Consider the following 26,224-nt stretch of genomic DNA (forward strand, 5'->3'; position numbering starts at 1 on the left):
AGGTCTGGCCTCTTCCAGGCATCTACTGCAGACGGCTATAAATTGGTCGTTCCCGATCGAAGAGAAGGGGCATCTCCGTCAACTAGTTAGACACACCATAATGGACGTCGAGGCAGCCCCCAAGGTCGACCGCACCGTGCTCAACTCGCAGGCCAAACAGGCCGACGAGGCCGAGCACCAGGAAACAGCGTGGCAGGCGATCCGGAACCACCGCCGCGCCGTCTTCTGGGCGCTGGTCGTCTCGCTGTGCGTCATCATGGAGGGCTACGACACCATCCTGCTGGGCAACTTCATGGCCTACCCGGCCTTTGCCAGACAGTTTGGCTCGTACGACGCCGCCGACAAGACCTGGCAGGTGTCCGCCCCCTGGCAGGCCGGCATCGGCGACTCCTCCGGCATCGGCGCCTTCCTCGGCGCGCTGCTCAACGGGTTCCTCGTTGACCGCTTTGGGCAGAAACGCGTCCTGCTGGGCGCCCTCGTCGCCCTCACCGCCTTCCTGTTCATCGTCTTCTTCTCGACCAACGTCACGACGCTTCTGGTCGGCGAGCTGTTCTGCGGCTTCCCCTGGGGCATCTTCGCGACGCTGTCGCCGGCGTATGCCTCGGAGGTGCTGCCGCTGAAGCTGCGCGTCTACATGACCAGCTGGACGAACATGTGTTTCATCACGGGCCAGCTGATCGCGGCGGGCGTCATGGCAGGCCTGGTCGACAACCCGACCAAGTGGTCGTACAAGATCCCCTTTGCCATCCAGTGGTTCTGGCCGTGTGTGCTGGTGCCCATCCTGTGCTTTGCGCCCGAGTCGCCCTGGTATCTGGTGCGCAAGGGGCGGATCGAGGAAGCCCGCCACTCGCTCACCCGGCTGCACGGCGCGGGGGACGACGCCGAGGCTGCGGCCGCCCGGATCGACACCACGCTCGCCCTCATCATCCACACCGACAACCAGGAGAAGGAGCAGCTGAAGGTGCAGACCTCGTACTGGCAGTGCTTCCAGGGCACCGAGCGCTGGCGCACCGAGATCGCCTGCGTGTGCTTCATGGGGCAGTACTTTGTCGGCATGGCCTTTGCCTACAACTCGACCTACTTCTTCCAGCAGGTCGGCCTGGGCACCAACCAGATCTACGACCTCAACGTCGGCGGCAACGCCCTCGCCCTGTTCGCCTCCTACCTCAGCTGGCTGTTTGTCCTGCCCTACTTTGGCCGTCGCACCATCTACCTGTGGTCCACGGCCCTCATGTTCGTCATCCTCATGCTCATCGGCATCCTCAACGTCAAGACGGGCGAGCACCAGATCGGCATGGCCCAGGCCGTCCTGACTCTCGTCTGGACCGTTGTCTTCCAGCTCTCCGTCGGCCAGCTGGGATGGGCTCTCCCCGCCGAGATCGGCTCCACCCGCCTCCGCCAAAAGACCGTCGTCCTCGCCCGCAACGCCTACTACCTGGTCAGTGTCGTCGTCGGCGTGCTCGAGCCCTACTTTATCAATCCCACCGCCTGGAACCTGCGCGGCTACACCGGCTTTGTCTGGGCGGGCACCTGCTTCTTCACCTTTATCTGGGCCTACTTCCGCCTGCCCGAGACCAAGGACCGTTCCTACGAGGAGATCAACCTGCTGTTTGCCAAGGGCATCGCTGCCAGGGACTTTGCCAACTACCAGGTCGATGTTTTTGATCCGGAAGATGAGAAGCCGACTGTTCTTGAGCTATCAACAGTATAATATAGTATATTTAGTATAATAGTATAGTATAAGTACTACTATATAGATGAGAATACCCATCAGTCATCTAGACAGCCCATTTACAGCCGTCAAAGGACTCTCCCCCCCCAACACCCGCTGCACATTCTCCATTGCCAGCCGCTCGAACCCGATCAGCGTCTCCATGGCCCCCCCCGCCGTATGGCTAGTCAGCGCAACAGACTTCAGCGCCGCCAGTTTCGGGTTCACAAAGGGCTCCGTGGCCTGCACGTCAAGTCCCGCGCCGAGCAACTGCCCCGAGTGGATGGCGTCCACCAGGGCGTCCTCGTCGACCAGACCCCCGCGAGCGATATTGACCAGCCGGCCACCAGTCTTAAACCTGGCGAGCAGGGCGGCATCCACCAGGGCTTCTCCAGAGAAGGGTGTCGCAAGAAGCACACAGTCGGCGACAGCGACCAGTTCCTCCTTGGTAGCATGGTAGACGGCCTCGACGGCGGTTTCTGCCTCGCGACTCTTGCGGAAGAGGTCATGGTAATGGATCTTCATGTCTAAGCCTCTGTACGCCTTTTGCGCAATCCGATACCCGATGTTTCCCAGACCGATGATGCCCAGCACATGGCCCTGTGGGTTCCACGCCGTGCGCTGCGTGTTGGCATGTGCGTCGCGCCATTGATCGGCGTCGCACGACCGGGCAGCCATCGCCGACCAGTTCAGGTTCCGGAAGACGCTGATGATATGGTAGATGGCCGTGTCGGCCACTGCTTCTGTCGAGGCGGTTGCTCCGTTGCAATACACGATGCCTATGCTCTTAACATCACTCATCACTTGCAGTCTATCCATCTATACTTGCCTTTTTCTGTCAATGCCTTGGTGTCGACCCAGTCATACCCTGCACCCGCACTGGCAAACACCCTGACCGTCCGGGGGAGGAGAACAATCAGCTCTTCATCCCAGTTGCCCATTTCGCCGCCGTTGTTCCAGAAGGGACGCATCAGGGCGTGGAAATCGCCCCAGCGGTGTTCTTTCAAGGCGGTTTTGAACGCCTCGCGCTGGCGCTCCTCGACCGACGGGCGGATCATGGTGAACTGCGCCGCCAGCCTTTCGTACAGGGCTGTATTGTGTTCCACGGGGGTTCCGAGGTGGAGGATAATTTGCTTGCTCATGATGTATTGATGAGAAATGAGAATAGATGAGATGAGAGCTAGATGAGGAATGAGAACTATGGAAGATATACTCTATCCCCGCTCGGAGAGACCCCGGCCTCGGCTGTAGCCGAGGTGTGGGGCCCCACGTACACTTTCTATCCTGTTTATATATATCATGATAAGTTGATATAGATGAGATTATACACTATGTACTTGTATATACTTGTATATACTATCTATATACTATCATCCAAGACTGGCAAACCGGCCTTTTCGTCGGTAATGCAGTTATGCTTGTCCGGCAGCTTACGGTCCTGCAGGAAGAAACAGAGCAGGAAGTTGACGCCGGCAATGACGAGGGCGGCAATGAGGAGCTGGTGCGTGTTGCGCTCCCAGGCCTCGATGGTGGCCGTGCGGATGGTGGAGCCCAGGGGATAATCCGCCAGGGCGAGCACGCCGTCGTCGTAGATGGCCTGGATGAGGGTTTCCGAGGCGCCCACGGCGCTCAGGCTGCGCGTCAGCTCGCCCAGGAGCTTGCCCTGGATGGCACCGGCAATGGCACTGCCGATACCATCGGCGACACCCTCACACATGACGAACAGGCCGGTGACCATGGCGACGTCGGCGTGCGGGACGGCGATCTGGCAGGCGACCAGCAGGTTGGCGGTCATGACGGCACCGCCGAGGCCCTGCAAGACCTGGGGAAACACGATCTGGAAGGTGGACGAGCCGGCGCCGCGGTAGCGGTACATGAGGCCCAGGGCGAGGAAGCGCACGCCGCCGCCAAACACGGTCAACCATTTATACCGGCCGGTGACGGTGGCGACGAAGCCGCCGACGATGCCGAAGATGACGACGCTCAGCGACGCGGCGTCGAGGAAGTACGTTGCGTCCTGCACGTTCCAGTCAAAGGTGACGCGCACCCAGTTGTAGGCGGGCGTGTAACTGATCATCACGGACATGGCGTCGGCGACGGCGATGGCGATGGCGACCAGGAGATCCACGCTGCTGCCCAAGGCGACCAGGCGACGCAGGTTGATCGCGGGGAACGCCAGGAACCACTCGGCCACCGGGAACAGCAGCAGCGAGACGGCGCCGATCACAAACATGGCGATGATGTACCCGCTGGCGTAGCCGTGGGGGGCCTCGTCGGCGATGGTCAACGGCAGCAACAATAAACCAAAGCCAACCGTGACCAGCAACAATCCCAGGGGATCCAGCTGCCACAACGCCCGGACGGTCTTGTTGAGACTGCGTTTCGGCGGTGTACTTGTCTTGTTGGACTGGCGCGAGAAGAAGTACAGACTGGCGGCGAGAGGGCCGGCGGTGACAGGCACGAGAATGGCAAACATGCCGATGCCCCAGCGCCAGTGGAGAGGGACCAGACGGGCGGTGATCTTGGACGCGATGCCGAAGTTGATCACGTACGGCAGCAGGGTGACGTTGGAGATGGTGCAACGCCAGCGCGCAGGCACCAGATCCGCCGTGACGAGGTAGATGGCGAAGCTGATGCCCGTGTTGCCGAACGCGTACAAGACGATGCCCACGCACAGCGTCGCGATGTTGTGCGCGCTGCTCAGCACAATCACGCCCAGGATGTAGAACAGCAGCGAGCCCGCCAGCATCAGCGGGCGCCCGAACACGTCCGCGATCTTCGCGTACACCAGGTTACTCGCGCCGCTGATGATCGATTCCACCACGCTGATCGTGCTGTACTGCACCGAGCCGTTGAACAGCGCCGCCGCCGTGCTCAGGTAGACGGTCAGCGTCAGCTCGGACACGCCTTGCACGTAGCAGAGCAGGGCGAAGCTATCATCAGCGATCAGCGATCAGCGATCAGCGATCAGCGATCAGTATAGGAGTAGGGTAGAGTAGAGAATACCTCGTCCAGAGCATCCATCGCACGCGGGGGGAAACTTGGGGCTCTTCAGAGTCGGCCATTTCGATTCTCTCACTGTGATCATTGATGAAGATTGGAATGGAGTGACTGTAGACATCTGAGATTTTATAGTGTTGGACTATCAGATGATCAGATAACGACTAACTCTATACAGAAAATCTAGGCGAATTCCACGCCAAGAAGAGCTAAAATATCAATATCACGGAGTACTATGCTGGAACTACTCCACTGTTGGTACTATAGTAATGGAGCTTATTAAAATATGAAGATGATAGATGAATACTATAGATGAAAGATGAAAGATGAAAGAATAGAGAGAAAGAATAGAGAGAAAGAATAGAGAGAATACTCTATATGAAGGTGATTCTGTCTCATTCTCCTAACGCCACAGTGAATACGAGTCGCTGGACTAGACTATTATCTGATGCTAATACCATCTAGTGGGTTGCACCATCGATTAGTCTCTGGATATTCGGTGAGCCGCTGCGAAATCGGCTCTGCAGACTTGACCTGAATGACAGTCAACCCTTGGAATTAATAATATCTAGTTTATATAAGGTTTTGTAGAAGGACTATATTATAGTTTTTAAATAAAATGCATGATGCTTATATATCTTACTCTTTACTGTGCCATTATTAGATTAATTAATAGTTACATTCTACCAGGACAAAGCATGAATACAAGTTCTTATATAGTGAACAGATATATATTCCTAGTAGTATAATTCTAAGCAGTGTATACAGTAAGTAAATATATAGTGATTAGATTAATAATGTAATAAAGTGTAATAAGAAGATTATAATATACTGTTTTAGTATAGTAAGTTGGAGCTCCCTTTGAGTAATAGATGATCATTATACTTACCTAGACATGACTACTAGCTCATATAATAGAAAGAAGTAGTATATAACTAGTAAGTATATAATATATGCATATGCATAATTAGCTTCTGCATAAGCATAAGATCAGACTAGTAAGCACTATTCTCAACAACTTATCTAATCTCCCAACAAGTCTAGCTATTCTTTCAAAAACCATTCATTGTAGTCTTATTCAACTCTATCAAGACTAGACATGGCTCCCAAACCACTGCCATTCCCCGGCTTCACCCCGTTATCCGACAGGGTGTATGTCCGCGATGGCCACGACAAGATGCAAGCAATGCAAGCAATGCAAGACAGCACCCCCGACGCACCCACATCGATCATCATCTTCGGCTGGGGCGACGGGATGCCAAAACACGTCTCCAAGTATGCCGACGGCTATCTCGAGCTGTTCCCCTGTGCGCGGATCCTCGTGGTGATATCAGGCACCCTGCAGGCGTCGAACCAAGGGCTCGAATCGCGCGTGCACGCCATGATGCCCATCATCGACCTGGTCTTCCCTACTCCGACAGGCAGTGGGAACGGCGAGGAACGCATCCTCCTCCACGTCATGTCCAACACGGGCGGGATCTTCGCCGGGGCAACAGTGGTGGCCTACCAACAACGCCACGGGGCAGAGCATCGCTTCCCTCACCGACTGATCGTGTGCGACTCCACGCCCGGCAGTCTAGATTTCGCCAGCCAGGTCGGTCGCTGGTCGCACGCCATGGCCGTGGGCACTGCGAAGCACTTCCCCTGGCCGGTCGCCATCACGCAGGCCCTGTGGTACGTCTTCCTGTGGTCGAACTGGGCGTGGGAGCGTGTCCGGGGCGCGGAGCCGTCGGGGGTGTGGGCGACGCGGGTTCTCAACGACCATGCAATCACCTTGCGCGACGCTCATCGGCTGTATCTCTATTCCAAGGAGGACGAGATCATCTGGTGGGAGGATCTGGAGGAGAACGTCGCCAGGGTGAGACAGCTGGGCTATTCGGCTGACCTGGAGATGTTCCATGGTTCACCGCATGTCGGCCATATGAGGATGCATCCGGAGCAGTACTGGGCGAGGATTCTATCTTGTTGGAACCTCTCCAGTAGAGTAGAGTAGGTAGGCTTTAGAAGTTGGTAGAGATGCTACAGAGTACTCATGGACGATCAATAGGAGTAAAGTAGGGTTTATACAAGCGGCCTATAATGTTCTTCATATCTTTTTCTGATCTCCCTATGGACTGTCAATTAATAATTCATCGCTCCGCACCAGATCCTTGACCAGATGCAAGGCAAAACTGATCCCTGCATTCTTCCCGATATCCGTCATCCGCTGAATCACCCACCGCCGCGCTTTGCTGGTGATCACCGGCGACATCCCCACGGTATACAGACACCAGAGGAGCATGAGTCCGGCGGATAGACTGGTGTGCGAGGGCAGAGGCGATGGATTCATACTCGACTGAGGTTTCGACTGTGTCGATATAGTATTACTCCCCGAGGTCAATCCTAATGCCTGCGGAATCGAGGCCAGCATATCGTCGCCGATTTTCACCAGTAACTGGAGCGTCTCCTTCAGCTTCGCCCGGCAGTACGCCTTCAGGTCTGGGGCAAGGTCTGGAGCGAGGTCTGTGTCAAGAGCAGTGGTCAACAGCGAACACACGATCTGGCTGACGATGATCTGGCAATTGCGCATATTGTTCCACACCCGGATGGCCCAGAAGGAGGCATACACGTCCACCCGCCCGTTATACACGCGGTCCGGATCCGCCGTGGACTCGTAGGTGGTGGTATACGGCGCCTGCACTTCCAACAGACTCGCGATATGTTCGATATCGTCCTGGACGCCGGTGGCTTCCTCCAGCAGCTCCAGCCAGGGGATCTCGCCCGTGTTTCGCGTGAACCGGTGGAAGACATTCGCACACCGGGGCGCCAACACACCCAGTAACCAAAAGGCACTCGATGTATCGGAATGGTCAGTCGCAGCCTGTTGCAGCTCGACGATCTCCGGTGGGAACGGTTGCACGGTATGCAGACAGGCGATGACCATATCGGCGCGCACCTGGTTGAACATGAGGATCGACGCTTTGCTCGTGAACTGTTTCTTGCCTCGCAGAACCACCAACGCCGCGGCCCCCTGCACATGCCGCACCCAGAGATCCACGTCGAACCCGAGCTCAAACACCCCGAGCGAAATCACCGCCATCAACGTGCTGTCCTTGACGGATTCGGTCGGCGAGGCCAGCGCGTGGTTGACGTGCCCGATCGCCTCGGAGTACTTTGCGCGCGCATACTGCACCAGTTCCGGTTGTTGCGTCGATCGCGCCAGGGCCACCAGTCCCACAGCCGCCATACTGCTGACGAGGGTCGGGTGTTCCCCGTCCGCCATATAGACGGCGGGGATATAATTCAGATAGCCATGCGAGGGGGATTTCCCGCCAATCACAAAGTTGTGGAGGAAGTAGTTCACGCCGAGTTCATCCACGCCCGGCGCCAGACCATGACCCGGTCTGTTGGTATTATTCTGCTGCGTCTTCACGACCGCTCTCCGTCGGGTGGATTTCCCTTTCGACCGTTTAATCGTCATGTCTGTCTGGTTGCGGAACATCAGCTCCCATTCGTCGCGGTATCCGGGACAGTCTTCGCCCATGCGTCGGCATTGGCCGCAATGGGGGACTTGCTGGTCGCACTAGACAGTCAGCTTGATCACTACATCTTATTGAGAGAAAGAAATACTCTTCGCTTCACTGCTCGGCAGTTCTCACAGCTCCTCGACACGCGTCCGCGAAACACCATGGCGAGATGGAGTGAAGAGAAAATGTTCGGCAGGAACTCTGGGGGGGGGGGTAAGAAATGGCCCCCAACTGATTACGTCATGTTTTGTTTCAGTCGAAGTTTAGAATTCCAAATCAATAAGATTAATCTGTTCCACAGCCCTATGGAGATTGAATATGAATAGTAACCAACCAGTAGCCTGCAGATGCACTCGCTTACTGAGTAGAGAGTGTGTAGAGTATCTAGGTACCAGGTTATTAGAAATCTGAATCTATTTACTTGTATATTCATTACTTACTTTCCATAGGCCTGGGAAGAGGTTCTTGCTTAAACTCATTCTGGTCCTATTCCTTGTACAGCAGTGAATATTGTGAAAGAGACAGTTGTTCGGCATTTCATATTGAGTGCGGCAATGGCTTCATCACGTGACTTTCTTGTTTATGCTGACTCATCGGACCCTGACGCGTGCCTTAGGCTACCAAGTAATGCCTCAGGCGTCGACTCCCTGGTTGCAAGGGAAACGAACCACGGAACGAGGCAAGTGTTCACCTCATCCATCGCACTTCGAGCGCATTCTTCTGAACACGATGGGTCCTTCCAGGGGAATTCATAGCGAGGCGACCAGCGATGTTACCCTGTACATTGAAATGCCGCAACGTCCGTGGACGCCTGCAAGTGTATTCACCCGAAAGCCCCTCCGACGACACCGCGAACCTGCTGAGGCAGGTGTTCAAGTATCTGCCGTCAGATGGCCGGAGACATCTAGCGGATGACATTCTGCAGTGTGCCTCTGACAGCCAGGTCCGCCAGCTGGCGGAGAGCGTCGTTACTGGCCTCCTCACCCCGCTGAAGGCCGCTGGCCTCAAAACAGCATCCGTCACGCCTTCCCCTCGAATTGGGCTGGAGGACTCGATCGAAAATCTTGGCGGCATGGTCGAGGAGCCTATGACTCGGAAGCAGCAGGAACTCCGTGATCGTTGTCTGCCCCGAGACGGGAATCGATGTGTCGTCTCCGGCGTCTTCGACTGGAACAACAGGGACATTCCGGACGGCAAGCCACTGGGTTTCCTTGAAGCGGCACACATTGTGCCCTTCAGCCTGGCCACCTTCCGGGATCATGTGGAGCGCGACTACATTGTCTCTGTCTGGACCAACATGTTTCGTTACTTCCCGAGCCTTCGGTCGAGGCTCGGGTTCGAATACCGCAACATAAACGATCCCAGAAACGTCATGATGTTGGAGGCCGGCGTGCACTCGCATTTTGGCCTGTTCAAACTCGCCTTAGAGCCCACAGAGACCCCGAACCAGTATCAGATCAAAACGTTTGGGCCCGTCATGGCGTCTACCGACTTGATACTGCCGCAGAGTCGGCTTGTTACCCTTGTGGCCCATGACGGGCGGGAGGAGCTGCCTTCCCCGATTCTTCTGCAGCTCCATGCGGCGATCGCAAGCATTCTTCACGCCACAGGGCGCGGCGAGGCCATCGAGAAGACCTTCAGAGACTACGGCAACATCGAGGTACTTGCCCGTAGCGGCAGTACAGACATCAGCCGCCTGCTCTCGGTGAGCAGTCTCCAGCCAGCAATCGTCTCATCTAATGTTCGCCCTGCGCAGACCGAGACTACCACAGCTGAGGATGAGCAGCAGCAGATGAAGCACCCCGTGAATGAATAGTAGTGGATGGGCGCAGGAACGCCGTCGGGATATCTTCCTTTCTTTAATAGCGTAAGACCTTGCTACGAGACATGATAATGAAATATATGATTACGACAGTGCTGTGTTCATAGCCTAGGTTACTCTATATTCTAACATACTAGAGACCTTCGATCGAGTATGAGTCGCTCTCTTCTCACTATAAAGGGTAGAGTCCATAAATAGCAACGAGGAGAGTCCAGTCGAAAGATATTAGATTAAGACATCATGCAGGGGTCAACTGCTATTGGGAAGATAGAGTCTGCAGATAGGCCAAAAAAAGACTGCGCTGCTTAGTCCAGTGGGAGACGAGCAGCAACAGCTCCTGTGCTTGCCATGATATCTTCAAATAGATGAGATGCCAAAGTGATGTATCCGTTCCCCTTGCCATTTCCTGCGGAAATCATGCCGACAAACCGCATATTCGTGGTGAACACAAAGCTTCCCGAATCGCCTTTGTCCGCAAACTCTCTACCCTTGACTCCACACACAACAGCTTCATGCGTTGAAACCTGTGTCGTCTCGTCCTTCTCATTGATTGTATCGATATATGCAGCCTTGAGACCATTATAGATGCCCATAGTCCACTCAGTTGATCGCCCCATCTTATAAACGGGCATTCCATGCTCTGGCTGGACTGGCTGGCCGATAGTGACGTCTGGTAGACTGAAGCGGGGTGCTCCATATGCATCTACCCTGTTGGTTCCCATACGCTGCTTATCCATCATAAGGAGCGCCCAGTCAAGGTGCATAAAATCCTTACTGCCGGGGATCAACTTGCGTCGAAAGCCTGATGCACATATAGTATAACCAATTAGCCGCTCTTCCAAGGTATCCATCTGGGTTAGGGTGGTCTCCTCTTTGTGCAGATTATATTCTTGATGTTCATAGACCTTCTTGAAGGGCGGGAAGAGCTCTCCCTTTGCTGCCAGAGCGCGGCTTTCAAGGAACTCAGGGTTAGTGATCTCATGAATGCGCTCTTGAAGAGCTTCCTTCTCATCATGTAGGTCTTGGTAGCTTGCCTGTTGTAGAGTGAGTATCTGTTTCGCAGAATGGTTCTCCCATTCAATCCCCTTGATGTGCCAACCGCCCTGAACTGTATAGATATTAATAGTGTGATCTGTGGTAACTAGATAGAGTTCACTCACCCTGCTTATTTTTATCGTCTAGAGCCTTATCAGCCGCAAGGGCGACGTGGTAACATGTCAGCCCAAAGCGAACCCATTCACCCTTCTTATTCTGAAGTTCAATATACCCCCCAAAGGTGCCCGAAGAATCTGTGTTCAGGGTGTTACCAAGGCTGACACCAGGTAAGGCCTTTGCCTGTTGCCATAGGGATGTTGGAAGACGAACGTCCGCCTTGCTAATACACTGAAACACACTACCCTTCTCAATATTGACTGAGACATCATCAAGATAGTGAGTATCTAGAATACTCACTATCATCTCTCGAAGGGGCTTCCACGTCCTGATTGAGTCACGCTTCACAGTGACAATGATTGTTGGAGGATTCTCTTCTGTGGTTGAGGAAACACCATACCGCCAACAGGAGATCACAGTGATGTCTGTGAGATCTATAGAGTCAAGGATGATGGACAGAATTTGGTCCCAGAGTGGAAACAGTTGATCACTGCGTAGGAGGGGGTGAGTAAATCGAGGGAGCATCGCGCGAGGGTCAATTATTTCAACGCTCGCATCTGGAAACCCCCGCATAATCAGGAACCTGCGTAAGGCTTTGGATAGCTCAACCCATTTGTCTTCCACCGCCGTCTTTGTGGCTTCAATAAGCAGGGTGACGATCGGGTCGTCTTCGGGAAACCAGTCTGCCCTCCGTAGTCCCACGCCCCAGGTCTTGCGCTGAATCCCATGCTCTTTGATGATTGCTTCAACAGCCTCTCTCATCCCGTCGTCGTTGAAGATATCATCATATCGGCTCACCTGGTCCGACAACGACCTGAATGTGGCAGGCAACGGACACAGGAAAGGACCCCCAGCCCGCAGTTCCTCGTCGATGAACGACTCCACGATGCCTTCACCGGTCGCTTGTTTCTCTGCGGTATCCTGGTTTGTCTCGCCCTCCTTTGCCTCTCCTTCGTCGTCTTCGCTGGATCCCCGAGCACGGCGATCGCGTCTGTCCCTGCCGGGGGGCTTCTTCGGTTGCACAAATTGGAAAGACCCCTTGAATTCCTGGACTGAGGAGGCCCAAACGAGCTCCGTGTCTGAGCCGCGGTTGGTCCTCCTGCTGGACGGCATGATGCTCAAAATGATCAAGGAAGAAGTCGGTTTCGAAAAGGCAAGAAAGATGCGGATCTAATTTTCGAGGAATGCTTGATGGAGGGAGAGTGGGTGAGTGGTGATGGAGAAGAGAAGCTGGTAAGAGGGAAACTTGGGGGGGGGAAGGGCGCAGGCAGCCGTTTGTTTGGTAACTATCCAGGAAAGAGAGAAACTCTAACACACTGCAGGTTACTTATTAGCTATATAGAATATTCTATTCTCTTACTGACTACTAACTACCAGCTATACTTATAATTCCTTATAACTAAGTGGTTTACCCTCTACTGCAGTGAGCTGGATCCTAAGTTTTTCACTCTTCAGTTTTATATACTGGCAGAAAAGATATGATGAAATAGATGGTTACAACAAAGCTATAATTATAGCTTATATTAATAGTGATACTTAGAATTGCTCATATCTTTAGATTAGAGATCATGTTTATCCTAATGGATATCCTGTAGTCAGCAGCTGATATCAGCCATACTGTAAGAAGAGGCAAAGCAAACTGCTATATAACCAGCAATTAGAAGAATAGCCAGGGAAGTAGGTGGTATATATATATCTTCACTCCTTTCCTATTAGTTACTAGATGCTAGAGTAAAGAAATGCGACAAGGGTTTATAAGAGAGTTAAAGGAACCATCATCATTAAGTCATTTCATCTAAGCAGCAATATATCTCTTATAATATTCATGCGATTTAGACTCCTCCTACAGTTATACTATTCATGTAAATTATTTGCTCCTATATATTTTAGTCTCACTATACTAATAGTACATGCAACCACAGGGTGTGGAAAATAGGGCTTCCCGTCCGCTTAGCATACTTAAGCCATATAGAATAAATATAGTTAGTTATAAATTTTGCCCTCTATCCTTACTATTTTATCAAGTATTTTAAATTAGGTAGAGGAGAGTTAGATAAGCCTAAGAAAGAGTTAATTAAGCCCCCTATAGCTTCTAGAGAGCTAATAGATTAACTAATAAGTATAAGACTTATAGTTTTACTTAAGGTGATCACCAAACTGTAGGGGCTGGTGTTTTGCAACTCTCCCAGCGCCAGCTTGTCTAATATAAGGAATCTGATTGTATCAGTCTAGGCACTTGGTATAAAGATATTTTCCTATGGATATAAATAGATAAGGCCTTTTTCGCCAGGGGCCCAGTCAAGCTATCACATCCAATAGAAATACATTTAGAACATTGCTCTTTCTTTTCTCTATTCATTACATACCATAGCTCATCTCTGAGCCTAACAATCTAAAGCAATATATAAGGAGAGTGGGATAAATCCAGAGTACCTAGATAAAGCTGAAAAGCTCTTCAAGAGCCCTTCTCTAGGCTCTTGCATCCATGGCAACCAATACAGTACTGCGTAAGCCTACGAGTGATCAGACCTTGCTAATATGAGTGTCACTATATCTACTTGAATAGTAAAGTGAAGCTTTTTTTTCAATCTTGGCCAGTGATAAATTGCCAAAGTTGTGGTGGGTACTTGAGTAAAAGTGAGAGAAGCAAAAGTGAGAGATACAGATTGAAGAAGTGAATGTTTGCTTTCCTTTTTCCCCCACCCTAGCACTTTCTTCTTGTCACAGAATATATGACCATATCAAAGCTCTAATAATGTCTGGACATTTTTAGTGGCTCAGCGGTCTAGTGGTCCCCCAAGATTTTGTCAAACTTCTTTTAAGAGAGAGAAAGAAAGAAAACAAAAGGAAAGAGATGAGTCTCCCACCAGCTCCTCTTCCACGACGCCTTCTTTCAACTGCCCTTCATCTCGTGCATCTTCCTCTGCCTCACCGTTTTCGAACGGTCGTCTTCGATCACGTCCTGAGATTCTGCAACACTGCTAGAGTAAGCTTTGCATCCAGACTAGGCTCTTACTTTTATGACTCTCTCTCATCTGCAAAACCACGGCTGTAGGCGTGTCGAACTGCCAAAATCCCCTCCCTCCTCGAATTTGCCCACCACTCGCGAAAGACGTTCTGTGCGGACAGAAGATCATGGTAGAAGAGTGATACCCTTTTGAAGCTGCTTTTGTTTGTTGTAAGTGTTGATAATGATGTAAGGTTGCGGTTAACCATGGATTAACTCGGGATAGCGTGTGTCATCACCATTTCACAGCGCGGGCGCAGACCAGGCAGAGTACCTCAGAGTCCCCGCGGTAGAGCACCAGCATCTCCAGGTCATCGCAGATCGCACCGGGGCCTCAGAGAATCCCGGGCTAGATATCTCCTTCCAGTAGAAGATCTCCCGCGTCAGGAAGACCTACGACGAGGTGCAAGCCGGGCGGCAGACACCATCATGCCGGCCAATGCGATACCAGCAGAACTACGCAAGGCCAAGCCGCTGGAAGGGGCGCCATCTTCCTCCGATTTTCAATTCCTCCTGGCTGCCATCCAGAAGGTCGAGCAACGGGATAAAATTCAAGCCCCTGGCCGGCGAGTGCAGGTGGACGATGAAGGTCAACCCCAGGTTCCGGCCAACTCCCCCATTGGCAATCCGCTTCGCCTGCGGCCAGTTCTAGATGCACTGGCCAGTCTCTGCGTCTCCAAGCCCAGAGGCGAGGTTGTAGCCATTGCTATGGAATGTGCGGCTGATACATCGGTGACCTTCCGCGTCGCCACAAACTCCGAGGTGCCCACAGCAACTGTGAACCACCTACAGAGCATGTTGCGCAAGATGCAGGAGGTATCGTCTAGCTATCGCAAGAACAAAGCTACCCAGTCTCACGAGGTGACTCCAGATCAGCAGACCATGGGCTTGACGAACAGTCTTGTCTATATGTGCATTGACTTTTCATTTGAGAAGTGGAAAAAGCGGATTCACTCCAAGCTGGAACCCTTCCTATCCATCCCACACAATGATCTTCCGAAAGCCCATCCATTCGTCAAGACTCGAGTCTGCATTCGGGGTCTTGTACACTTGTACAAGAATAAGCCCCAGTTCAGCGATCAGGAAGAGTGGAGAAGCTTGGTCATCCATCTGCAAGACACCCAGAAGGCGACGCAAGCCTTCATTGAAACGAAGCCCGTGGTTGGTGCTGAGAGCCGGCGATACGAGAAGTTCCCTTCCATCGAAACCTATCTCATAAAGGTCAACTCTCTCATCAACCATCTTGGTGCACTGGTCCGAGCAACAAGATCACCTCACTGTGAAGCCCTGCTCAATAAGCAGTGCTGGGCTAAACACCTTCCATCGATGTCAACCAAGGTCGCTGCCGTCCCCAATACCCCTGAGGAGTGGGAAGCAGTGTTGGAGAAAGCAGCGAGTGTACAACCCACTGATTATGACCTCGATCTGAATGTCATTCGTGGAGATTCACGCTTCATGGCCCAGTCGGACATTCCACGGGACATCTCCGTGCACTGCGAAATCAAAATCCTGCTCGACATCTTCCGGAACGAGAGTCCCGCATACACATACATTGGTGTTTCCAAACTCTCCTGTCGCGGTTGCCATGCCTTCTTTGCCGCATTCAATAACATTCACGACACCCACTTTCTCACGAGAGGATCACACGGCAAGTCGTACTTCCCATGGCAATTCCCCTTGAACTTTCCTAAATCCAACGCCGTGGCCGACAAAGCCTACAGACTTCTGGCCGAGCGATGGGTTCCGACGTACCACGGATACCGGCCAAGGATGGTTCACCTGCAGCCTGACTCGACGGCGGGATCGGGTGCTCAAGAGATCGAGCTTGGGGACCGCCGCGAAGACGACAACACCCTGTCTCTTGAAGTCCTCACTGCGGACTTGCCAGAAACAGGGAACCACTAGATGTGACCTCACAAACGGCAGGGTAATTGAGACTGAACGGTTGTGAACGCGGTGTAGGTCAGACTTTGCTAGCTCAAAATAGTGATACATCAATGCTGTTATTACTCTTTTATCGTAGCCATATATATAGTATTTACAAGCCAGAATTGCTCATTTGTTGCCCAGCTCAGCATCATTGCAGGCAGTCAGAATAACAGAGGCCGTTGGTGGTCTTACTCTAGTCAACCTGAAATATGATTGATATCAGGTAGTAATCATCAAGAGAAGGAATCCCTGGAGTCGAAGCTCTCCAACTTGGAAGCGTTGATCGAGGAACTGGTCGACAAATTTCATGAGCTAGATGATATCATTGACAACATGCGTTTTGTCGCTAAGGACTTGGACATGGCTTAAATAGATAGTGCGTTATTTGGCTTACAGGTAGCTTTTATTAGCTATTGGGTTCCCTCTACACAGGGTTGATCATTGAGATCATTGATCAAATTCCAACTCTGGTTCACTCTGCTCTCATTAATAGCGTACCCCCATCTATCTATGCTTCAACTTTGCCAAACTTCATTTGTTCCACGCTGTCAAGGAAATATTCCAAACAAGTTGCTCATAAGATCACCAAGAGCATATTCATAGTCAATAGACAGGCAGATGATAGAAATTGTCTAGGAAACAAGATTGAAAGATAGAGAGGAAAGAGTTGGCTATAATCAGATAGATATGGCGATTACAAGTCGTGAGTTTCTCGTCAGTATTCTCACTACTAATGACTAGAATACTTGGGTTTCAAACATAAACGCCGAAGGTATCCATGAACTCATCCCTGGATCCCCCTCGAGCAGCTTCCTTGGCACGTTTATCCGCCTCTGTGTTCGAATCCCTAGAAATCCGCCAGAACTGCACCTGCAAATTCCGCTCCTGCCAGCGTTCCATCTCGCCCAGCAGACACTGCCAGAGATCCCTATTCTTGACCGGCGCCCCCAGGCTAGTCTTCCAGCCCCGTTTGATCCAGCCGCGCACCCAGTTTGTGATACCCTCAACGACGTACTCGGAGTCTGTGGCGATGACGAGACTGCGGAACCCTTCTCCATCCCACGCGCGGAACCGTAGGGCGGCAATCACGGCGCGCAGCTCGGCGCGGTTGCTTGTCTGCGGATGTGGTTCACCGGTTGGTCCTTTGCTCTCGAGCGGAAAGCAAATAGACCCGTTCAGTCCAGCGTGTCCTCCTGTGGAAGGCTTAAAGACGAACGCGCACCCGGCTCGGGGATTCCTACCGCCGTTGTCCAAACACGCCCCGTCGGTGTAGATGAGAAGCTGGGTGTCCTTGGTCTGAGAAATGAAGCGGTTGACTGGCGGTAAGGCTGCCGTGCTCTTGCCGGGGGGGAACAGTTGCTGCGGTGTAGCGTGCACGACCGGAGGCTCGAATCTAGTGGGAATGACCTGGCCGGTGCCGACTCGAAGCTCTGAACCGCGGACAAGATGCGATCTGGGACAGCTGGTGATAATACGACCGACGGTGTGTTTCTTCTCGTCCTCGTCTGTCGATTCGCCCTCGTCTGTCAATTCGATTTCTTCTTCGTCACTGGTGTCTTCGTAATAGTCATCTTCGTAATCGTCGTCTTCGTCTGAGTCTTCGTCTGAGTCACCCAAGAAGCTGAAATCCAGCATGCAGATGTGACACACGATGAGCCAGTGCACGCTACACCCCAGCCGACCGTTGGAGAGGTGGACAGGTCTGTCTGAAAGAGACATATTGAACGGAAAGTTGTCAAGGAATCGAATGAGTTTGAGACAGATGAGAGGAAGGAAGAAAGCTGGAGAGAGAAAGGGAAAGAGAAAGGGAGAGGGAAAGGGAGAGAGAGAGAGAGAGAGAGAGAGAGAAAGGGAGAGAAAGCAGGCGGGTAACAAACATTGACGCTGGAGGCAGAACGTCTTGCCTAATGCGGTAAGTGGGATATATGGACTCAAGGAGGATTGAATTGAGAGTCTTAAATTTAACTTAGATGTGAACATTAGTATTTAAATCATAATATATTTTGTAGATTAATATTGTGGATAAAATAAATAAGGCAAATCTCACTTTGATGCCTGGATTATATGGCAAATAGGAGTGAATGCCTGCTCATCAAATGAATTATGTCACTTTTTCCCTCTCACTCTCCTCTCTCTCCCCTCCTCCCTTTTCCCTCTCTCCTCTGTCTTCCACTTTTCTCTCTCTTCCATCTCCCATTATACTCTCTCCTCTCTCGGTTCCCAGGAACGACAATGGCAAACACAAGACCTGGAGATAATGATCTATCTTGCGTTCCTTCCAGACGACAGAGAAGTAACTCCCATCAGTACCCAACCCTTTCTTCTCCGCGTCAAAAGCTAACAGAAGATTGCTTCAGCCGGCTTGTCACCCTTTCCGTCATCTCAACCGTCATCACAAGTGGACGTTTCCCACAAGTCCCTCAGCCAGATAAGCTATACAGAAAAATCAGACTGGAGGAAATGCACCACCCCGTTGGCGTTCGGTCATTTTGCAGAGTTCTCTGAGGAAGACTGCCAGTGGTTCGAATATGATTGTACGAGGCACTTCGATGGCTTGGAGGAGTGTATCTTGCATCATGCTCGCCGAGATCTCGAATGCCTACAGCGGTTCCTTACTGAATCCGAGAAGAGGTCAATCAAGTGGGCGAATATACCTCTAGTTGATCACTCTCAGCCCCTGAACCCAGCTGCCTTGGACGATCTGGTCTATACGTGGATTCAAGTAAAGAAAGTTGACTTTACGATCCGCATCAAACACAAAGACAAATTTATCGATCTCCTCTCAAAGCTGTTGCCTACTGAAAAGCCCAAATTCCCGTCACAGTCCGTCGAGCGGGCATTCCACCGGGCGGAAAAGTCTTTGCCTAACGGCGTTTTTCCGAGCACATCCATCTACGAGACAATATGCAGATATTTTCGGGTCTACAATCGACAGCAGTATCTGGCCCCATACACCTCAATTGTCGGTCCGTCGGGGGTTGGGAAGAGTTTCTCTATCGAGCAGATGGCCGTGGGACACGGTCAGTATGTAACTTATCTCAACTTATCGGCCAGAGGATCTCAGGGCTACCCTCGTCGCTCCACCCTGGCTGACTGTCTACCTGACCCCTACCGAGTCGGTCTAGAAGAGTGTGAGGCCTTCTGGGAATGTACAATTGCTGTGTCTATCTGGGAAGTTGCGATTTGCGAACAGGTCGGGATCACGCCAGCCGGTTATTACAACTTGCAGGCGTTGAATCTTTATTCGGACTACAATGATGAGATCGCCCAACTGGTGAAGAATCTGTTCAAGGAGTATTGCTCTCATCCGGTCAAGATCCATATGGGTTCCAAGTTCGAAAGCCCACACATTGTCAAATTCTTGGTTGGGTACCCAGCCAACCGATCCAGGTCTCTCCAGACTTGGAGGGACCTTCTTCAGGAAAATAGCGATAACGATGGTCCGCTACCATTACACGAGACAGGAGATGCTAAAAAGCCTCGTTCCATCATCTGTATCGATGAGGCCCGCGCTCTTTTGGATAGCGAAGGATGCATTCAGTTTCGTGCATTCCGCCAGGCCTGTCGCAACCTTTTCAAGCGGCTCAATCACAAGGATAGCCCTGACCTCACACGACTTGTGGGAAACTACTTTGCCGTTTGCTTGGACACGACACCGAAAGTAGGAACCTTCTCACCACCGCTATGCCACGACCCCAGTCAGAAAACCATCAAGCAAGGAGATTCAATTCCGCACACGCTTTTCCCCCCGGTCAATGCGATCAATACCTGGGATATCTTTGCCTCTCGGCCATGCTCAGAGCCTGACGGCTCAGACCAGTCAAAGAGGGAGCTATTTAAACTCGGCAGGCCTCTATGGGGGGGCCGATTGGATACAGGGAGCTCTCTTGAAGAGGTAATGGAGCTTGCGAGCCAGAAAACTATAGGAAACAGTCCAAGCCACGCCTTGGCTCTGTTTTCATATAGAGTCAATTTCTACGTAACGCAGAATTCTCTGGCGGAAGAGCTCGTTGGAAGCTGGCTACGATATCTCCTTTACATCAACCCAAGCAGGGAACTGATGCGCACTATTCAACCTAGCGAGCCAGTGTTGGCACATACGGCGGCGGAGAAAATGCGCGACCCGGCAATTCGATTCTATGTGGTGAAAAATCTCGCCCGAGCCTGCTTTGAGGGGAGTATCAACATGGGAGATATTGGCGAGATGGTTGCAGCATTGATTCTGCTCTTTGCATTCGATGCCACCGATCCAGAAAATCATCCGTGCCCTGTACGCTTCCAAAGGTTTCTTTGCTCGCTTTTGGGGAGCGAGATCTGTCAAGACATTGGAATGCGGGCAGCAAGCGACCAAGACATGTTCACGCTCTGGCAGGATGGTCAGGTATTTTTCAACCACTTCATTCGGGCTGAAACATCTCCAACCTTGCCTATGCTACACGCTGCTTACCGCCGAGGAGCAGCTCTCTTCCTGCCAGAGAGATTCCCAGGAGCTGACGTTCTTGTCCCCATCAAGCTCCCCGATGACGAGGTGACGTTCTTGGTCATCCAAGTGAAGAACCGCAAACATGACCGTCTCACAAACTCGCTGAAAAGCCAAGCTGTCTCCTCCATAGACAGTGCAGTTACAGCGATGAACATTCCAGCTCATCATATTGGGCTCATGATGTGTCTTCGCGGTGATGTTCTTGAGGGAGACGACAGCCTGGGATCTGAAGTACTTGCACCTCTCAAGCGTACCACAAGCACCCGGAGCGGAACGCAAGGGCAGCAGTATGCCTGGCCGACCAAAAACAAGAAGGTGATCATTACAACCGTTGGTCTGGATGAGACTATCTATCCTTCCGTCAACCAGATCTCACTGGACGCCGCGGTGCTCCCAGGCAGTGAGTTCGACACGTTTCCCATCCTCCGACAGCTGCTGCTGTGTATTCCAGGGACATCATTGCCTGAGGACGCAGACCGGGACTACGCACGTCGACTGATGGAGTTGGTTCAGGATTAGCATGCGCATATTCCGTTCCATAATTATCTAGATAATCAGGGAATAGCATCTGATAGTCACCATTTGAACGCTGTCTTCGATACTGAGGCATAGACTTGTAGAGAGTACTTTATTATAAACGAATCCCATGAATGCCTCTATTTACGCTGGCAGATTCAATAGTTGTTGCCTTAGGCCCCTGATTAGTCATTGCTTGGTCAATGTCAGCCGATGAAGAGCAACAACCTGCAACGACCATGGAGGACCTCGTCTTCGTCACCATCTCGCACCCCGACGCGATCAAGGCCAAACACACGCAGCGATGCATCCGCCAGCGTGTTATGCGCGACATTGGCCGGGCGCGCCGGACACGCCAGGCTCTGCCCAGCTGGGAGCTCGCCGTCGCTGTGCCCCGGGCGCTGGACCCTGCCAACACCGCGTATTACCCCACGGCCCCCGACTCGCGCGGCCTACAGCTGCTCCAGTTTAGTGCGTGGAGCATCTATCTCCTCTGCTGTCAAAAGGTATTAACGCTCGCTAGTGACCAGTGAGGCTGTCTACCGGCCGTTCCGCGGTGTCTGGTTCGCTGCGGCGCTGACCGACCGCAGCGCCTTTACGCTGTGTCTGGCCAACGCGGCCATGTTCTGGGACCAGCAGGCACATCCAGATGGATTCCAATATACTAGGAGCGCCGAGTGTCTGGCCTACTACGGGGACTGCGTGGCGCAGGTCTCGCGCCGGCTGGCCAGTCCGCAAGAATGCCGCGGCGCGGGCATCATCAATGCGATTCTCGGTATGCTGTGCCATGATGTGAGTATTCCTGCCTCCTACCCTCAAGAAACGAACTGTTGTTGACCCTTCTCCAAAGCTCTATGTCAGTACGTGGGAGCGCTGGGCAATTCACGTCGCCGGACTGCAGCGTATCGTTACACTTCGAGGAGGGTATCAAGGGCTGGACCTGAATACACGCCTCTTCATTCTATGGTTCGATGTCCTCGGGTGTGCTGTCCAGGACCTCCCTCCGCGCTTCACGGCAATGGCCGCCGATGTCGAGGAGGTGGATTACAGTTCCCCGTCGCGGTTTGTTCGCTCGCTAGTTGCAGCATCGACGGACTTTACAGACCTTGCGATCGCCCTCCGGAGCGTCTGCTCGATCGCTGCGTTTGTAGAGAGGAACACAGGCCAGCAGCCGACATTCTGGAGACAGGAGGACAATGTTATGGCAATCAAGCTATTCATGCCGGCCACCCGCCTGCTGCTGTCGCTATCTCGGCCCTCCTCCGGGTTCTTGTCTCCCGTGCAGTCTTCTAAGGAGGCTGCTCGTCTTGCGCTGTTGATCCTCCTGGCAGCTTTGAAGAGAGATCTGTTTCTGCTCTCTGCAGATGAGATGGTGCCCTTGCACGACAAGTTCGCTACGCTAGTTGAGAGCTCTCCGCCTGCAGGCGACGCTGTCTGCTTGAAACTGTGGCTGTGGGCGCTTATCACGGTCTCTCTTTGCTGCAGGCCTCACCCGGATGCAATATGTCAAACGATGCTTCAGCTGGGGATTTTAACTGGAAGAGACGCCATCCACTCAATCAAAGATATCATTTGGATCGAAGGCTCGCTGTGGCCAACTGATGCGATCGAAGACATAGTAAGGTGAAACAAATCCAACGGGACAATAGATTCAATATGATATACAAAAACATCTACACTCCGCCCGTGATCCCCCCGCTGACAGAAATGCACTGCCCCGAAATCCACCGGCTCTTCTCCGAACACAGCAGCAGCACTGCGTCTGCGATCTCCTGCACTGTTCCGACCCGTTCCTCCACGCGCGTCATGGGGATCAACGCCCCGTGTATCTTTGCCGCCACCGGCGCCGGCAGACTCTCCGTATCGACAGGGCCGGGGGCGACGGTGTTGATTGTGATCCCGCCGTGGTCGCGCCCAAGCTGTCAATCAGCACTCGGCATTAGCATGATCAGTCATATCTACCAATTCAAGGCTGATGCATACCTCCCACGCCATGGAATACGTCAGCGCGTCCATGGCCGCCTTGGAGGCACCGTACAGCGCCGAGCCGGGACCTCCTATCCGCGACGCGATGGACCCGATATTGATGATCCGGCTACGAGGCGGCATGTGTGCCACTGCGGCCTTGATGAGGAGCACCGGTCCGGCCACGTTGACTGCAAAGGTGTACTGGATGGTCTCTAGTGAGGCCTGCAGCGCTGGTCCGGAGGAGCCGGCAACCGCATTGTTAACTAATATGTATCAGATCGAATAGCTCCATAAAGCTACCTAGTAGGTAGGATCATGCTTGTTTGTTCACCTATAATGTCGATTTTTCCCCCAAGCTCGACCGCTGCATCGACAAGAGCCTGCACCCCGGCCTCTGTCGAGATGTCTGCCTGCACGGCGACGGCTTGCCCGCCTTGCTGCGCGATACCGCGGACAACACCCTCAGCCTGTGAAGCTGTCGCAGGGGAGAGAAAGTTGACCACCACGGCGGCCCCATGGAGGGCTAGCAGGGCGGCAATGGCGGCGCCGATGCCCTTGCTTCGGCCGGAGCCGGTCACGATGGCAACCTTGCCTTGAAGAGAGAAGATGGCAGACATGGAAGGGGATGAGAGAAGATGAGTATGGAAGTGGTAAATAATAAGAACATCTTGAAGACATTATCTGTCTTATATACATGGCTTCCTGGTGCTGCTGCTTCATTTTCCGGATCCGCCTTTCCTGATCTGGAAAACGGTGTTATCGCGCTGCATTAAGCTATCCCAGAATGGTTAGTCTATAGTAGGAAGTGAATGTACTCAGTAACTACTTAGGTAGATACCTAGGTATGCTAGGAAGTATTATGTAGTAGACTGGTTATAGGATAATATCAATTTTATACTACAGACTGTGTGAGATATCCTAGGGATAAAGTAGCCTAAGGCATAAGTAGCCGTTTAGCAATATCATTTAGAAAGTTTCTAATACCCGCTAGTTGTATAGCTAAATATATAACTAGCTAGTATACAGTATATATCTTACATTCAAAGTGATAAGCCTTCATCTAAACATAGAGCACCCCATAAATAGGTTCTAGAATATTTCTCACTACACAGCAATAACTATCCCTGATATCAATCCATCACCGTAAAAGAGTCTGCCTCCAGACTGATGGCCACTCTGAGGGTCCATGATATTCGTTTCACTCTATATAATTCTCCAAATATACAATTCTGCCACATACGACCACAGGGTGTGGAAAACAGGGCTTCCCGTCCGCTCAGCCGTACTTAAGCCACACGCCGGTAGGTTAGTAGTTGGGTGGGTGACCACCAGCGAATCCCTACTGTTGTATGTTTTTTTTTTTTTTTTTACTTGGCCGTAGATTGAGTTAATATACTTGCCATTGAAAGTAGTAACTAGTTAATGGTTATACTCAGTTCCTACCCTGTGGTGCTGGTGTGGTGTATATGGTTGTAGAGCGGACAAGAAAGGGTGAAGCAGGACGACGCTAAGTCAGGTATAAAGTAAATAGACAATTAGGCAATGTTTCTATTAGTAAAGAGGAGATAGTGAGAAGGTATTTCTTTTGAAAGAAACCCATGTTAAACTTAGAATTTACCTTGGTCTTACAGCTATACCTCCAAGTGTAAGGGTTATGTCACTACAACACGACTATAAGTATGTGTACCTACCCAAGTCGCAAAGGAACGAACATGTAAGAAGTGAGCCCGAAATGACACGTAAGCCCAAGGGTTATTATTACTCCCAGGCTGGTCCCAACCACTGCTGGATCTGTGGCCATTCCCTCGAGGCCCGCCATTATGTGCGAATCGGAAAGCCTCCCCCGCTCGTGCGTGAAAAGCAGGAATGGGAGCAAATGTGGAAAGAGCGACGTCAATCCAGAAAGACGGAGAAAAGAGTGTTTGCCATTGATATGTCGGCATCCGAGCTGTCGAGGGCTTTCCGGGTGCCAGGACGCTGGAACACCCTGTTCAGAATGAGTGAGACATACTAAAACACTCCCCCAAAAGAAGGAAATGCTAATGGTTGTAGTTCTCGAAAGACCAGGTCAACCGTATAAACTCTCCGGCATAGGAGATATGGTTGGTGCACGAGTCTCATGCCTACTGCTTGTCCCTCCCGACTCGGAGATGGCATATATCGGGGCACCGGCGTACAAGAAAAACAAGTATATCACGGTATCTCCCATGCGACATCCGTTGGCCCGGTGGAGGCGTAAGCGAGAAAAAGAAGAAGAAGAAAACATAGTGAAGGGATACGCGGTTCATTCCCGATGCTGGACGCTTCTCGAACGACAGCTTGGCTCTGAGCGAATGCAGCATCTGGATCTAGTGATTGCTGCACTGAAAGAATACTGGAAGACGGGAAGACGCCCCAATCTGTATTCAACTGCAATGTGCCCCTGTTACGACCCGGTGCATATCCCTGTGGTGGATAAGATGATGCGAACCAGTGTGAAGACGACGGGGTCGTCGATCGGCTTTGCCTACCTTTCCACTCAGTTTGGCCTTCCGCTGGAGATCAAATATATGGTTATTGAATATCTGGACGTCGTCAGCGTCCGAAACATGCTGTGGGCGTTTAATGAGGTTCTTCCAGCCTCATACTGGCTGGCGATGATGCCGACAGATCTTCTCTTTGAAATCCGGGACAAGGAGGACGCAGCGCCCGGGACAGTCAACTGGGCATCAATTGCGGTGCTTGTGATCCATAGGAAGGTCCTGGAAAAGTGGCAGGTCTCACTCCAGTTAAAGAATAGACAACGGATCTTTCATATCCTCCAAGAGGTGGAGAGAAACTTGACAGTGTGTCTTCAATAAGCTGATGGTTATGATATCACCTTGCTTACTACTTAATATAACTGATTCATATAGACTGACACTTCTAAGACATAATATCATCATAATTAATGCTGTCAGTCCCTGATTGGCCCTTTAGCAGATCTGCTGGAGAGATGATGTAATTGTCTGGAGTAAAAAGACAGGACCAATCGTATAGACTCTTCTTATTGATCAGCATTTGCTGACAGACAGGAGGATTGATGTGAATATAAGTAGGTAAGGGGTTTTCAATGAGCTTCACTCAATTCCCACTCAGTTAAGACTACATC

At 51.8% G+C, this 26,224-nt stretch overlaps 12 protein-coding genes across 12 annotated transcripts; 7 read left to right on the top strand and 5 right to left on the bottom strand.

Annotated features, from left to right (window-relative positions):
* Positions 1-100: 100 nt before the first annotated feature.
* ASPZODRAFT_73995 (hypothetical protein) lies at positions 101-1,711 on the top strand (the record flags this gene model as incomplete). Its single annotated transcript, XM_022729939.1, has 1 exon — positions 101-1,711. One exon carries the CDS (start codon positions 101-103, stop codon positions 1,709-1,711), a length of 1,611 nt encoding a protein of 536 aa, XP_022578060.1.
* Positions 1,712-1,774: 63 nt separating this feature from the next.
* Positions 1,775-2,853, bottom strand: ASPZODRAFT_154432 (hypothetical protein; the record flags this gene model as incomplete). The annotated part of the gene is made up of 2 exons (XM_022726090.1): positions 1,775-2,490; positions 2,541-2,853. 2 exons carry the CDS (start codon positions 2,851-2,853, stop codon positions 1,775-1,777), a joined length of 1,029 nt encoding a protein of 342 aa, XP_022578061.1.
* A 173-nt stretch (positions 2,854-3,026) lies between these two features.
* Positions 3,027-4,808, bottom strand: ASPZODRAFT_102915 (hypothetical protein). Its single transcript, XM_022720817.1, has 2 exons — positions 4,718-4,808; positions 3,027-4,644 (listed from the first exon to the last, which is right to left on the bottom strand). Exons 1-2 carry the CDS (start codon positions 4,774-4,776, stop codon positions 3,072-3,074), a joined length of 1,632 nt encoding a protein of 543 aa, XP_022578062.1. The 5' UTR covers positions 4,777-4,808; the 3' UTR covers positions 3,027-3,071.
* A 1,002-nt stretch (positions 4,809-5,810) lies between these two features.
* Positions 5,811-6,704, top strand: ASPZODRAFT_73903 (hypothetical protein; the record flags this gene model as incomplete). Its single annotated transcript, XM_022729931.1, has 1 exon — positions 5,811-6,704. One exon carries the CDS (start codon positions 5,811-5,813, stop codon positions 6,702-6,704), a length of 894 nt encoding a protein of 297 aa, XP_022578063.1.
* Positions 6,705-6,818: 114 nt separating this feature from the next.
* ASPZODRAFT_19277 (hypothetical protein) lies at positions 6,819-8,380 on the bottom strand (the record flags this gene model as incomplete). Its single annotated transcript, XM_022727365.1, has 2 exons — positions 6,819-8,273; positions 8,321-8,380. 2 exons carry the CDS (start codon positions 8,378-8,380, stop codon positions 6,819-6,821), a joined length of 1,515 nt encoding a protein of 504 aa, XP_022578064.1.
* A 327-nt stretch (positions 8,381-8,707) lies between these two features.
* On the top strand, positions 8,708-10,187 carry ASPZODRAFT_28222 (hypothetical protein). Its single transcript, XM_022728120.1, has 2 exons — positions 8,708-8,763; positions 8,834-10,187. The coding sequence occupies exon 2, from the start codon at positions 8,987-8,989 to the stop codon at positions 10,031-10,033; it is 1,047 nt and encodes a 348-aa protein (XP_022578065.1). The 5' UTR covers positions 8,708-8,763; positions 8,834-8,986; the 3' UTR covers positions 10,034-10,187.
* ASPZODRAFT_2114065 (hypothetical protein) lies at positions 10,157-12,304 on the bottom strand (the record flags this gene model as incomplete). Its single annotated transcript, XM_022727757.1, has 2 exons — positions 10,157-11,147; positions 11,200-12,304. The coding sequence occupies 2 exons, from the start codon at positions 12,302-12,304 to the stop codon at positions 10,345-10,347; spliced, it is 1,908 nt and encodes a 635-aa protein (XP_022578066.1). The 3' UTR covers positions 10,157-10,344.
* Positions 12,305-14,627: 2,323 nt separating this feature from the next.
* ASPZODRAFT_19280 (hypothetical protein) lies at positions 14,628-16,103 on the top strand (the record flags this gene model as incomplete). Its single annotated transcript, XM_022727366.1, has 1 exon — positions 14,628-16,103. One exon carries the CDS (start codon positions 14,628-14,630, stop codon positions 16,101-16,103), a length of 1,476 nt encoding a protein of 491 aa, XP_022578067.1.
* A 2,928-nt stretch (positions 16,104-19,031) lies between these two features.
* On the top strand, positions 19,032-21,129 carry ASPZODRAFT_161487 (hypothetical protein; the record flags this gene model as incomplete). The annotated part of the gene is made up of 2 exons (XM_022726521.1): positions 19,032-19,093; positions 19,116-21,129. The coding sequence occupies 2 exons, from the start codon at positions 19,032-19,034 to the stop codon at positions 21,127-21,129; spliced, it is 2,076 nt and encodes a 691-aa protein (XP_022578068.1).
* A 200-nt stretch (positions 21,130-21,329) lies between these two features.
* On the top strand, positions 21,330-22,753 carry ASPZODRAFT_19283 (hypothetical protein; the record flags this gene model as incomplete). The annotated part of the gene is made up of 3 exons (XM_022727367.1): positions 21,330-21,597; positions 21,650-21,918; positions 21,977-22,753. The coding sequence occupies 3 exons, from the start codon at positions 21,330-21,332 to the stop codon at positions 22,751-22,753; spliced, it is 1,314 nt and encodes a 437-aa protein (XP_022578069.1).
* Positions 22,754-22,799: 46 nt separating this feature from the next.
* Positions 22,800-23,711, bottom strand: ASPZODRAFT_73914 (hypothetical protein; the record flags this gene model as incomplete). Its single annotated transcript, XM_022729933.1, has 3 exons — positions 22,800-23,045; positions 23,110-23,357; positions 23,426-23,711. The coding sequence occupies 3 exons, from the start codon at positions 23,709-23,711 to the stop codon at positions 22,800-22,802; spliced, it is 780 nt and encodes a 259-aa protein (XP_022578070.1).
* A 1,115-nt stretch (positions 23,712-24,826) lies between these two features.
* On the top strand, positions 24,827-26,009 carry ASPZODRAFT_145916 (hypothetical protein; the record flags this gene model as incomplete). The annotated part of the gene is made up of 3 exons (XM_022725127.1): positions 24,827-25,094; positions 25,147-25,919; positions 25,989-26,009. 3 exons carry the CDS (start codon positions 24,827-24,829, stop codon positions 26,007-26,009), a joined length of 1,062 nt encoding a protein of 353 aa, XP_022578071.1.
* Positions 26,010-26,224: the final 215 nt, after the last annotated feature.

The sequence above is a fragment of the Penicilliopsis zonata genome, assembly GCF_001890105.1.
Source record: "Penicilliopsis zonata CBS 506.65 unplaced genomic scaffold ASPZOscaffold_18, whole genome shotgun sequence".
NCBI lineage: Eukaryota > Fungi > Ascomycota > Eurotiomycetes > Eurotiales > Aspergillaceae > Penicilliopsis > Penicilliopsis zonata.

Coding starts and splice junctions, on each gene's coding strand:
- ASPZODRAFT_102915 (XM_022720817.1), bottom strand. CDS start 4,776: ATGGCCGACTCTGAAGAGCCCCAAGTTTCCCCCCGCGTGCGATGGATG. Junction 4,645..4,717: donor CGATGGATGCTCTGGACGAG/GTATTCTCTACT, acceptor CGCTGATGATAG/CTTCGCCCTGCTCTGCTACG.
- ASPZODRAFT_28222 (XM_022728120.1), top strand. CDS start 8,987: ATGTTACCCTGTACATTGAAATGCCGCAACGTCCGTGGACGCCTGCAA.